Genomic DNA, 13,936 nt, shown 5'->3' with positions numbered 1-13,936 from the left:
TTAACTTGTTACCTTGTTACTCTGTTACCTTGTTACCTTGTTACTCTGTTACCTTGTTACCTTGTTGCCTTGTTACCTTGTTACCTTGTTACTCTGTTACCTTGTTACCTTGTTACTCTGTTACCTTGATACCTTGTTACTCTGTTACCTTGTTACCTTGTTACCTTGTTACTCTGTTACCTTGTTACATTGTTACTCTGTTACCTTGTTACTCTATTACCTTGTTACCTTGTTACTCTGTTACCTTGTTACCTTGTTACTCTGTTACCTTGTTGCTCTGTTACCTTGTTACTCTGTTACCTTGTTACCTTGTTACTCTGTTACCTTGTTACTCTGTTACCTTGCTACCTTGTTACCTTGTTACTCTGTTACCTTGTTACCTTGTTACTCTGTTACCTTGTTACATTGTTACTCTGTTACCTTGTTACATTGTTACTCTGTTACCTTGTTACTCTATTACCTTGTTACCTTGTTACTCTGTTACCTTGTTACTCTGTTACCTTGTTACCTTGTTACCTTGTTACTCTGTTACCTTATTACCTTGTTACTCTGTTACCTTGTTACCTTGTTACCTTGTTACTCTGTTACCTTGTTACCTTGTTACTCTGTTACTCTGTTACCTTGTTACCTTGTTACTCTGTTACCATGTTACCTTGTTACCTTGTTACCTTGTTACTCTGTTACTCTGTTACCTTGTTACCTTGTTACTCTGTTACCTTGTTACCTTGTTACTCTGTTACCTTGTTACCTTGTTACTCTGTTACCTTGTTACTCTGTTACCTTGTTACCTTGTTACTCTGTTACCTTGTTATCTTGTTACTCTGTTACCTTGTTACATTGTTACTCTGTTACCTTGTTACTCTATTACCTTGTTACCTTGTTACTCTGTTACCTTGTTACCTTGTTACTCTGTTACCTTCTTACCTTGTTACCCTGTTACCTTGTTACCTTGTTACTCTGTTACCTTATTACCATGTTACTCTGTTACCTTGTTGCTCTGTTACCTTGTTACTCTGTTACCTTGTTACCTTGTTACCCTGTTACCTTGTTACTCTGTTACCTTGCTACCTTGTTACCTTGTTACTCTGTTACCTTGTTACCTTGTTACTCTGTTACCTTGTTACATTGTTACTCTGTTACCTTGTTACATTGTTACCCTGTTACCTTGTTACTCTGTTACCTTGCTACCTTGTTACCTTGTTACTCTGTTACCTTGTTACCTTGTTACTCTGTTACCTTGTTACATTGTTACTCTGTTACCTTGTTACATTGTTACTCTGTTACCTTGTTACTCTATTACCTTGTTACCTTGTTACTCTGTTACCTTGTTACTCTGTTGCCTTGTTACCTTGTTACCTTGTTACTCTGTTACCTTATTACCTTGTTACTCTGTTACCTTGTTACCTTGTTACCTTGTTACTCTGTTACCTTGTTACCTTGTTACTCTGTTACTCTGTTACCTTGTTACCTTGTTACTCTGTTACCATGTTACCTTGTTACCTTGTTACCTTGTTACTCTGCTACTCTGTTACCTTGTTACCTTGTTACTCTGTTACCTTGTTACCTTGTTACTCTGTTACCTTGTTACCTTGTTACTCTGTTACCTTGTTACCTTGTTACTCTGTTACCTTGTTACCTTGTTACTCTGTTACCTTGTTATCTTGTTACTCTGTTACCTTGTTACATTGTTACTCTGTTACCTTGTTACTCTATTACCTTGTTACCTTGTTACTCTGTTACCTTGTTACCTTGTTACTCTGTTACCTTCTTACCTTGTTACCCTGTTACCTTGTTACCTTGTTACTCTGTTACCTTATTACCATGTTACTCTGTTACCTTGTTACCTTGTTACCTTGTTACCTTGTTACCTTGTTACCTTGTTACCTTGTTACCTTGTTACCTTGTTACCTTGTTACTCTGTTACCTTGTTACCTTGTTACCTTGTTACCTTGTTACTCTGTTACTCTGTTACCTTGTTAACTTGTTACCTTGTTACTCTGTTACCTTGTTACCTTGTTACCTTGTTACTCTGTTACCTTGTTACCTTGTTACTCTGTTACCTTGTTACCTTGTTGCCTTGTTACCTCGTTACCTTGTTACTCTGGTACCTTGTTACCTTGTTACTCTGTTACCTTGTTACCTTGTTACTCTGTTACCTTGTTACCTTGTTACCTTGTTACCTTGTTACTCTGTTACCTTGTTACCTTGTTACCCTGTTACCTTGTTACTCTGTTACCTTGCTACCTTGTTACCTTGTTACTCTGTTACCTTGTTACCTTGTTACTCTGTTACCTTGTTACATTGTTACTCTGTTACCTTGTTACATTGTTACTCTGTTACCTTGTTACTCTATTACCTTGTTACCTTGTTACTCTGTTACCTTGTTACTCTGTTACCTTGTTACCTTGTTACCTTGTTACTCTGTTACCTTGTTACCTTGTTACTCTGTTACCTTGTTACCTTGTTACCCTGTTACCTTGTTACCTTGTTACTCTGTTACCTTATTACCTTGTTACTCTGTTACCTTGTTACCTTGTTACCTTGTTACCTTGTTACTCTGTTACCTTGTTACCTTGTTACTCTGTTACTCTGTTACCTTGTTACCTTGTTACTCTGTTAACAAGGTAACAGAGTAACAAGGTAACAAGGTAACAGAGTAACAGAGTAACAAGGTAACAAAGTAACAAGGTAACAAGGTAACAGAATAACAAGGTAACAAGGTAACAGAGTAACAAGGTAACAAGGTAACAAGGTAACAGGGTAACAGAGTAACAAGGTAACAGAGTAACAAGGTAACAAGGTAAAAGAGAACAAGGTAACAAGGTAACAGAGTAACAAGGTAAGAAGGTAACAAGGTAACAGAGTAACAAGGTAACAAGGTAACAGAGTAAAAAGGTAACAGAGTAACAAGGTAACAAGGTAACAGAGAAACAAGGTATTAAGGTAACAAGGTAACAGAGTAACAGGGTAACAAGGTAACAAGGTAACAGAGTAACAAGGTAACAAGGTAACAGAGTAACAAGGTGACAAGGTAACAGAGTAACAAGGTTACAAGGTAACAGAGTAACAAGGTAATAGAGTAACAGAGTAACAGAGCAACAAGGTAACAGAGTAACAAGGTAACAAGGTAACAGAGTAACAAGGTAACAAGTTAACAGAGTAACAAGGTAATAAGGTAACAAGATAACAGTAACAAGGTAACAAGGTAACAAGGTAACAGAGTAACAAGGTATCAGAGTAACAAGGTAACAAGGTAACAAGGTAAAAGAGTAACAAGGTATTAAGGTAACAAGGTAACAGAGTAACAGGGTAACAAGGTAACAAGGTAACAGAGTAACAAGGTAACAAGGTAACAGAGTAACAAGGCAACAAGGTAACAGAGTAACAAGGTAACAAGGTAACAAGGTAACAGGGTAACAAGATAACAAAGGTAACAGAGTAACAAGGTAACAGAGTAACAAGGTAACAGAGTAACAAGGTAACAAGGTAACAAGGTAACAGAGTAACAAGGTAACAGAGTAACAAGGTAACAAGGTAACAAGGTAACAGAGTAACAAGGTAACAAGGTAACAAGGTAACAGAGTAACAAGGTAACAGAGTAACAAGGTAACAAGGTAACAGAGTAACAAGGTAACAGAGTAACAAGGTAACAAGGTAACAAGGTAACAAGGTAACAGAGTAACAAGGTATTAAGGTAACAAGGTAACAGAGTAACAGGTTAACAAGGTAACAAGGTAACAGAGTAACAGAGTAACAAGGTAACAAGGTAACAGAGTAACAAGGTAACAAGGTAACAGAGTAACAAGGTAACAGAGTAACAAGGTAACAAGGTAACAAGGTAAAAGAGTAACAAGGTATTAAGGTAACAAGGTAACAGAGTAACAGGGTAACAAGGTAACAAGGTAACAGAGTAACAAGGTAACAAGGTAACAAAGTAACAAGGTAACAGAGTAACAAGGTAACAAGGTAACAAGGTAACAGAGTAACAAGGTAACAAAGGTTACAGAGTAACAAGGTAACAAGGTAACAGAGTAACAAGGTAACAGAGTAACAAGGTAACAAGGTAACAAGGTAACAGAGTAACAAGGTAACAGAGTAACAAGGTAACAAGGTAACAAGGTAACAGAGTAACAAGGTAACAAGGTAACAAGGTAACAAGGTAACAAGGTAACAGAGTAACAAGGTATTAAGGTAACAAGGTAACAGAGTAACAAGGTAACAAGGTAATAGAGTAACAAGGTAACAAGGTAACAAGGTAACAGAGTAACAAGCTATTAAGGTAACAAGGTAACAGAGTAACAGGGTAACAAGGTAACAAGGTAACAGAGTAACAGAGTAACAAGGTAACAAGGTAACAGAGTAACAAGTTAACAAGGTAACAGAGTAACAAGGTAACAAGGTAACAAGGTAACAGAGTAACAAGGTATTAAGGTAACAAGGTAAAAGAGTAACAGGGCAACAAGGTAACAAGGTAACAGAGTAACAAGGTAACAAGGTAACAGAGTAATAAGGTAACAAGGTAACAGAGTAACAAGGTAACAAGGTAACAAGGTAACAGAGTAACAAGGTAACGGAGTAACAAGGTAACAAGGTAACAGAGTAACAAGGTAGCAAGGTAACAGAGTAACAAGATAACAAGGTAACAAGGTAACAGAGTAACAAGGTAACAAGGTAACAAGGTAACAAGGTAACAGAGTAACAAGGTAACAAGGTAACAGGGTAACAGAGTAACAAGGTAACAAGGGAACAAGGTAACAAGGTAACAAGGTAACAAGGTAACAGAGTAACAAGGTAACAGAGTAACAAGGTAAGAAGGTAACAGAGCGGTCAGTATAAAACACGGACTGCGGACTGCGGACTACGGACTGCGGACTGGGTATAAAATATGGACTAGGTATAAAACGCGGACTGGAAAACATGGACTGGGTATAAAACACGGACAAGGTATAAAACGCGGACTGCGGACTGTGGACTGGGTATAAAATACGGACTACGGACTACTTTGGTAAAAACGGTGCTAATTGGTTCTAGGTAAGGAAAAATAAGATCAAAGATCGTTAAATAGCAAGACACGTGAGTTAAAGTTGTAAATACTCCTATAAATTAGTCTTGGTGGAAGTGTGCCGCACGGTTCTCTGAATCATGAGCCGGGTCAAAATGCTATTTTCTTCACCCATTTTTAGACCTTGTCTTGGTCTCTAACAATCATGAATGGGGTCAGGATCGGGGGTGGTAGTTCCTTATATAATGGAAGGGTCGGAGTTCTGGGCCTTTTTGGTCTGAAAACACTTTGCCCGTTTTGGTGTGGAATCGGGTATGGTTTTCGGGGGGAACTACGGGAGCGTGCATGAATGGACGTATTTATCGTTTCAATTCCAAATGAATAAGAACGAAATAGAAATGTACGAATTCGAAATGCCTTTGGAGAATTTTTTTGTTTCCGCTCTAACTTGGTAATGATGACATAATTTCTGCCTAATTAGACCTAAACTGTTCCAGGCTCTGAGATAGTTGGGTCCGCTCAATTAAGAAAGCGAAAACACGAAAATAAAACGGGAGAAAACTGGGGAGTCTCCCCAACTATCTGAGAGCCTGGAACAGGCTAAATTAGGCCAGGTCCGGAAATGGGTGTTGATTTTAGAGATCTGGTCTGAAAACGGATGTGGAAAATGGCATTTTTGGTCTGCAATAAGGTCAGGATTCGGAGAACCGGGCACCACACCCCACCAAGAATTCCCAGTGGTACCACCCTTCCGGGATCAGGAGAACATGGATGACTCATTTCGGTTATTATTCACGTATGTGAGTAATCCCTCCCCCCTAAATACTGCTTTTGTGCATCGCAGAATGCCCTACATTGACCTTCTCGTCTGAGTTCTTCATTCAGTCCTCATATTCCCAAGGCTTTATTTGAAACGGAATTGTGACATCCGATAAGAAATTTACTGATCTGACTTACACCAATACTATTTTTTTTTAATTCGGTGCTTCTTATTGGTTTAAAACTGCAAATTCAAATCTCCTCTAACTCCCTCCTTTTATAAAATTCAGAGTTTAATTTCAGTTGCCTTGAGTACCGGCATAACCTTCCTTCTCCGTGGGAAGAATAGGCTACGTGAACAGCCAAGGGAATGTTAAAGCTGGGAGTACCGTTTTTGCTAGTCCGCTTTCCATTTCCCCCGGTTTTACCTTTCTAAAGTCATTTTTATATACATAGTCCGTAGTCTGCGTTTTATACCTAGTCCGTGTTTTATACTCAGTCCGGAGTCCGCATTTTATACCTAGTCCGTATTTTATACCCAGCCCGCAGTCCGTGGTCCGCAGTCCGCAGTCCGCGTTTTATACTGACCGGTAACAGAGTAACAAGGTAGCAAGGTAACAGAGTAACAAGATAACAAGGTAACAAGGTAACAGAGTAACAAGGTAACAAGGTAACAAGGTAACAAGGTAACAAGGTAACAAGGTAACAAGGTAACAAGGTAACAAGGTAACAAGGTAACAGAGTAACAAGGTAACAAGGTAACAGGGTAACAGAGTAACAAGGTAAGACGGTAACAAGGTAAGAAGGTAACAAGGTAACAGAGTAACAAGGTAACAAGGTAACAGAGTAACTAGGTAACAAGGAAACAAGGAAACAGAGTAACTAGGAAACAAGGAAACAGAGCAACAAGTTAACAGAGAACAAAGCTTTAAGGCAACAAGGAACCAAGCAGAAAGAGTGAAGTTATAAGTTAATTAGGTAAAAGCGGTACAATATATGTCCCCATACATGAAGTACCTACCTGTTGCTTTGATTACTCCGCTGACACTTCATGTGCTGGCGTCGTTGTTTATTCAACTATCGGGACATATTGTGGATTCTTATATGAAATCTATGCAAGCAAATCCTAAAGAAAGCTACAAACGTTTTGCGAAGGTTACATTTATAGCTTTATGGCTTTATCTTTAGCCTTTTATATGCTGCTATAGATTATTTTATATTTTGCGCGATCGATTTAGTGGACCCAATGGCGACATTCCGCTGCAGGAAATGTCGCATTCTGTTGTTTTCTGTGCGCGAATTGGAGTCACACACAGTTAGTACCGATCAAGTTAATCAAGTAAGCTCAGATTTGGCTAGCTTTGACAAGTGTTCTTCATGGTTCCTGAAAGATGAGGATATACTTCCCTGGATAGCTGAAAGTGTTGAAGAGGTAGGTTTGCGTAAGGAATACTTAGACTGAACGAATCGGGGACTGTTGTATCCGCGCAGACCACAGGGTAGTTTCGAAAACGAAGCACTCGAAAACGAAAACCGAAGCACGAGGCACCCAAATCTAGAAAGTGAAAACCCTAGATCGAAAACGAAGCACCCTAGATCGAAAACGAAGCACCCAAAAACTCGAAAACGAAGTACCTAAAAACTCGAAAACGAAGCACCCTAAAAACTCGAAATCGAAGCACCCTAAAACTCGAAAACGAAGCACCCAAAACTCGAAAACGAAGACCCCTAAAACTCGAAACCGGTCTGTCCTTTATAAACAGAGACCAATGCTAAAACATAAACATGTATGTGTACCGAAAAAATGCATGTTAAGATAAGATGTATCAAGTATAGTGAGACTAATAATGAAATAAATACAGGATATCCTATCTAGAAACGTTCGGTTAAACAGTTGGCAGGCTTTTATAAAACCCTGGGACGGATTTTCTGGACCTTTAAAGGTGCGGATGCATCCGCTGCCTCCACCTTATTTGGATCGCGTCATGCAAGACGTAAAGTTGTAGTTATTAAACCCACAGCCGTTTCGAGTCTTGGGTGCTTTGTTTTCGAGATTTAGGGGTCTTCGTTTTCGAGTTTTGGGTGCTTCATTTTCGATCTAGGGGTCTTCGTTTTCGAGTTTTTGGGTGCTTCGTTTTCAATCTAGGGGTCTTCGTTTTCGAGTTTTTGGGTGCTTCATTTTCGATCTAGGGGTCTTCGTTTTTGAGTTTTTGGGTGCTTCGTTTTCGATCCAGGGGTCTTCTTCGTTTTTGAGTTTTTGGGTGCTTTGTTTTCGATCTAGGGGTCTTCGTTTTCGAGATTTGGGTGCTTCATGCTTCGGTCTTCGTTTTCAAGTGCTTCGTTTTCAGAACTACCCAGACCACAGCTTACATCTAATTTAAGATGGCATTGCTTGAGTCTGGGGTAGGGATGAAACGTAGTTTATACAAAAACAAGGAATGACCTATAATGAGCTACAATAACCTACAATAACCAACAATGAGCTACAATGACCTATAATAAGCTACAAATACTACATGTAGTCAAATACAACTGATGTCCTACAACGAGCTACAAAAATGCGTGTTGGCGCCAGTCCGGCATTTTTGCCTCAGAGCCAAATGACATTGCTTGGACGTGACACTGGGCTCATATTTTCGGAGGAAACTTGCCAAGCACATTTTGAATAAGGCAAAACCAAAAGAGAGCCCGATCTGAGGTAACTTGTGAAATGTTAGGTTTTTCAAAATAAATTATTGAAATGGCGTTTTTACGTAACATCTTTCTGAGAAATAATGTGATCAACACGTCACGGGCACGGGACAAAGAAAAAATCTAAGTCCCCAACGGTAATTGTACCTATGGCCTTCTGAACCTATGACAGATGGTAGGTTCAATCCCTATTGGGGACTCAAATTTTTTCCTTGTCCCGTGCTCGTGATATGTTGTTCACATCATTTTTTTCTTATTTCTTCACCGAGCTTAAAATTCACCAAATCCATCTTTCTTTACTTATCACACACATAACAATTTTGATTGTTGATCCTGTCAGTATGCACCGACGCATGTCATACATGAACCTTGAATATGGCTCAGCTCGCTACGAGTCCTTCATAGCTCAGTGGTTAGAGCATTAGACCAGTGTACAGAGGGTCATACATAGGTTTGATTCCTGTCAGGGACTCAGATTTTTTCTTTGTCCTGTGCTCGGGACATGTTGATCAGATCATTTCTCATTTCTTCACTGACCTTAAAACTTACCATCATTCTTTATTTATCACAACATTACCCTGTATTTTTTACGAATCACTCAAAAGAGGAATTGCTTGGCTTTTAGCGTTTACAAAGGCTTGCTTGGCTTGTCTGTCACCTAAGTGGTTTGTTTACGCCCCGTGAGAAATGGTTCTCACAAACCAACTATGCGACAGACAAGCCACGCAAACGACTTCGTAAATGCTAAAAGTGATGCAAGAGAGAAACCTCTACTCACAGGGTAGGCATACCTTGAACTCAAAGTATTGTTCTTGTACGAAAGTGTTTTGAACGTACATGTAGAAGTCCAGAGAGCTGATCAGTTCTAACCGCAACTTTTTTTTTCTTCAGGCCCAATGGACAGAGGGAAAAATATACTGCCCTAAATGCAAAAGTCGCATTGGAGCATTTGACTTTATTCATGGCATTCAGTGCAACTGTGGAAAATTTACCATACCAGCTATCTGGATTCAGAAAAGCCGAGTGGACCACGTCTTACCTAACAGCCAGATAACTAATTTACATATAAGATACCCAGTCTCTTTTGACCCATTAACAGAGGTGCATTTAAGCAACATTTCAGAGGAGCAAAGAAGAGCAACTGAAAATGATTGCGAGTTACTTCTACTTGAAAACGTCTGCAATTCTGAGATCACATCCCCAGAGTATAAAAGTGAAGAGCTGGGTAGGTAAGAGATGCTTTGTCAAAAAAAATGGTTCCAATACAGCTGTAGATGAGAATACAAGACGTGTTAAGAAAACTTAAGGTACATAGTGCTATCCAGAGTAATTGGTGTCCCTAATACATATCAGCTGGATATATAGAATACTTCATGGAAAGTGTGGGCATACGTGATTTACGCACTCATTGTTTTTGTATCAGAAATCTCACTCATTCGCTGTGCTCACTCGTTCGTTTTCTGATACAAAAACAATGAGTGCTTATATACCGTACAAAGCACTTCCATGTTGTATTGTGTTTATTATATACATACTGAGACATTCATCATGCAGCCTTTTTATTTCAAATCTTTCCAAACTGCTTAAATTTGCTGCTTTGCACCTTGAAATGACAAACAAAATGAAGCTTCAGCTTACGAGTAAAAACAGTTGTTAATAATATTTATATTTAATGAGGGTAAGGATAAGAGGTAATCCAAGAATTGCAAGGAGTCATAAAGCCCAGCAAAATTTTGTTGAATATAATTAAAACAATCTTTTGTTTTATTTAATAGTCGGCTACAGTGTATCTACTATGAAAGTGTGTGAACCATTGTTTTTGTACTTTAAATACAGATCAAACAAATCCCTCTGCAAATAGCACAATTACGGAAATGACAAAAAATCATGTCGGACAGAAATGGAAAAAGATTAGAAAAAGGCAGCGTCAAACAAGATTACTTGAAGACAGTGCCATTGATTTGCACGATGAGATGAAGAAAGATCTAGAAGCCTCACAGGTAACCACTGGTTCTGGAAACATGTACAAGTGTTTAAGAGTTGATGATGGGTTTGATAGATTTCCTATCAGGCATCAGGTATGAGCAACAAATTAAATACGTGTACATACTGTAGGTTAGACTGCAATATTGCATTTTTATAGATGTTGGCTCTCACTGATTTGTGAAATACTTGACCGGGTATCAACACAAGCAAAAGCATGAGTACAAGAGTTCTTATTCCACTGCACAACAGCTAAGATGCAAGCCTTATGATTGTCCCCTTGTACCATTTGCATCTGTGAAATTTTCAGCTGACACAAGATTCTCCTGCTTACACTAGGGCTTGCATTCATCTTCTGTCAATTGTGAAAACCAGCTGAGACATCTTTGACCCTCATGTACGGCCCTTAGTAAGGCTGTGTGGGAGTATATCTTTGACCCCACCTCATTCATTAACTCTGATGATGTGAGAATTGAACTTGCTTCTTATTAATGATGTTCCAAAAATGAGCTGTACCAGTGAGCATACCTTGACACACTTGAGTCTAATTTATCTTCGATGGACACTCCTCAGTCTGATTATACATAGTCTGATTTTTCTTTTAGTGTGAATCAAATTAATAATTTAAACTCTTCTTCATGGACCATAGACAACTAGAGGGGCCACACTCATGCAATAAAGAATATAAAGCATGAAGCAGCTAGAATTAACACAATCATGTGCTCACACTTCCTAATACAGTGACCCACATATTTCAGTCTCAGTTATTTTGTATTCTTGCATTTATGTTTGCATTTTACAGGTTGTTACACATGAAATTCAGGACCGTCATTGTTGTGCTGTCTGTCTCGATCTACTTTATGAGCCATTTAAGTGTTCTTGTGATCATGTTTTCTGTGACCCATGCTTACGTCAGTTGAACTTTAGAATTGGCAGAAATGGAACCATCAGTTGTCCTTTGTGCAGACAAACAGTTGAGCACGTGACTCCTGCCACAGGTACCCCAGCCCTGTTTGTGTTACAGGTCAAAATTAAATTCAGATAAAAATGTTTTAACCTAGGTTGATTCTCAATTTTTTTCGTTTTGTCTGCTAGCCATAATTCACGATTAATTAGGACTAGGAGACATTTAGGAAAGAGAATCGACCTAGATTTTAAAAAAGATTAACCTGAATTTACATGTACAGTGTAATTTTGACCTGTAGCATCTGCATCTCAGCTTTGTCAACATTATTGTTTTGCTAAAACTGGTTTTGTTTGTTAGACCTTTTACCTGTCTTCTGGTCCCCATTCTTTATGTCAGGAGCCCATCAGGTGATGGGCTCCTTTTTATGTATATTTTTTCAATATTATTTTATAAATAAGGTTCAAACGCATTAACAGAACTGTTGATGAGAGAGAAATGTAAAATTTTCAATGCTTCCTGTCATTAACGTAAAAACGCATAGCCAAAAAGTTTGAATCAGGATTAGAATGAAAGGTTTTAGAGTCTCCAATAACTTTGCAATCTTTTTTATCTACACGTTATGTAAAAGGACTTGTTTTAATTTACGTTTTAATGTTGATTCATGAAGGAGTATGGAAAAAATGGCCAAAGTAACATTTTAGTGCTTAAACGTTCATAATTTTTTCCTTCTTTTGTGACTCTGCAAGTTTGTAATAACACTACTCTTTAAGAACAATACAACTCAAACTGAAGTGCCTGATATTCTCTCTCGTGTTGCTGTTATGTTTTTCTTTAGAATTAAGAAGTGAGATAAGGAACACTTATGAAACGCACATTCTCAGGTAAGACCTCATGAAATAGGTGATTACGTGATTGAGCCTGGTCGAACAAACTGTCGTTGTTTAACAAAATTACGTGTATTATAGCAAACTCGTGTTCAAACGACGAGAATTTCTTCATTCTTAGACTAGCACGTCATGCCATACGGTGTGTGATTTTTCCTTAATACTTGACACTGAATAACTCAGGACAATGCATGTATGTCTTGTCATAAAGGTAGCGTTACAAGTATGGTTTTCTGCTGCTTTCACAATTTAGCAACAACGTTCTTTCTTACTGTATGGTGTATGTTATTTCTCGCTCTAGGAGAAGACCAGGAAATGTATTATGTGTCGTAGCCCCTCCCCCTTCCCCACTACACGAAAGGTTTCGCTTATTTTGGACCGTGAACCAGTATATTTGTACCTCTTGTAATGTGCTGTACAGGCTTGAGGTGTAGCTGTAGCTGGAGTACTAAAAGGGATATCTTTAGATATCGTCATTTCACCAGCGTGGAAGAATTGGCCGAACCTATGACCTTCCAATCACTGTTAGGGCGCTTCCTCTACTCTTCTAGAGACAGAGGCCATTTACAATATTTGCAGTTTCGGAGAAGCTGTTTCATGAAGTACATATTCTACCTAATAACAAACTGGAAATAATGGTTCTTTGAAAAGGAGAGGGGTTTGGATTTTTGGGCAGATTATACATATATAACGGGCACAAAACTGACTCTCGGGAATTAATGAGTCAATTTACACTATGGAGTTACCGTTAGAATTTCTTTTTCCCTTAGGAAACGTGAAAAAACCGAGCGCCGTGCGTCCTACAGAAAGTGGCCGCTTCCTTCAGGGAACTTGCCTTCAAGGAGAGTTTCATCACGTACACATAATATTCCCGTCGCCGCTATTCTAGATACCTGTATTATAGTAATGGTATGCGGATTCCTGTTATTCCTTGTATTAACGGTAGTTGTACAAGTTCCATCTGACTGATAGATGTTCAGTGTTATTATTATATATTGGCTGAGAAAATGTTTTAAGAATTGAATAAACTACTAGTTTTAATGTAAAACTGAGTGCTGGTGTTAGAACTGGGAATGTTTCTTGTAATAAGAGCTACAAATACACTTGTATAGAGGGTGCCGCCGCGAAAAGTGCGACTACAATACACCATTCTCATGATCTTCGTAGTAAATTATTTGACCCGAAAGGGGCGAAAGCGTGTTTTTTTCTTAAGACCACGTAAATATCTGGCTAAAAGGTTAAAAGAGAAGCTTCCTAATTCCTGCTGGCCGCTAAATGGCGATGATACACAAAAATAATGAAAAGCAGCGGTTTCTCGCCCAATATGAGCAACGCTAGGGCATAACCTTGGATCCAGCCAAAAATAAAAATAAAGGTTAAAAGGCCACCAGTAAACTCACCGTAAACTAATGTTGGGGCAAACATGGAAGGCGCGGAATATGCTGAAGCAGGAGCAGATCTTAGCACCCGCGCTCTTTACGAACAGATGAAAGATGAGACTCAGATCGTTCATTCTCTCAGCGTCATAAATAACAAGTGTCTAGAGCTTTCCTACGACAACATCTTGGAAGATGCCGCGGTAAGTGCGACCACCAACACCTTCCTACCTGCTTTTACAACCTGCTGGGCAAGATGGCGCTTGTACCACCACCTGGACTTCGTGGATCGCAGTGTCCTGTACTTCGTCAGAGACTCTCTCATATAAATATG

At 38.9% G+C, this 13,936-nt stretch overlaps 1 protein-coding gene across 1 annotated transcript; it reads left to right on the top strand.

Annotated features, from left to right (window-relative positions):
* The first annotated feature begins 6,878 nt into the window (after positions 1-6,878).
* Positions 6,879-13,274, top strand: LOC140933177 (uncharacterized). Its single transcript, XM_073382691.1, has 6 exons — positions 6,879-7,193; positions 9,344-9,683; positions 10,289-10,530; positions 11,238-11,433; positions 12,178-12,223; positions 12,997-13,274. The coding sequence occupies exons 1-6, from the start codon at positions 7,008-7,010 to the stop codon at positions 13,193-13,195; spliced, it is 1,209 nt and encodes a 402-aa protein (XP_073238792.1). The 5' UTR covers positions 6,879-7,007; the 3' UTR covers positions 13,196-13,274.
* Positions 13,275-13,936: the final 662 nt, after the last annotated feature.

This window comes from Porites lutea, chromosome 4 (genome assembly GCF_958299795.1).
Source record: "Porites lutea chromosome 4, jaPorLute2.1, whole genome shotgun sequence".
NCBI classification, from domain to species: Eukaryota; Metazoa; Cnidaria; class Anthozoa; order Scleractinia; family Poritidae; genus Porites; species Porites lutea.
The sequence above is the reverse complement of the archived record's forward strand: the minus strand, read 5'-3'. Positions and strand labels throughout refer to the sequence as shown.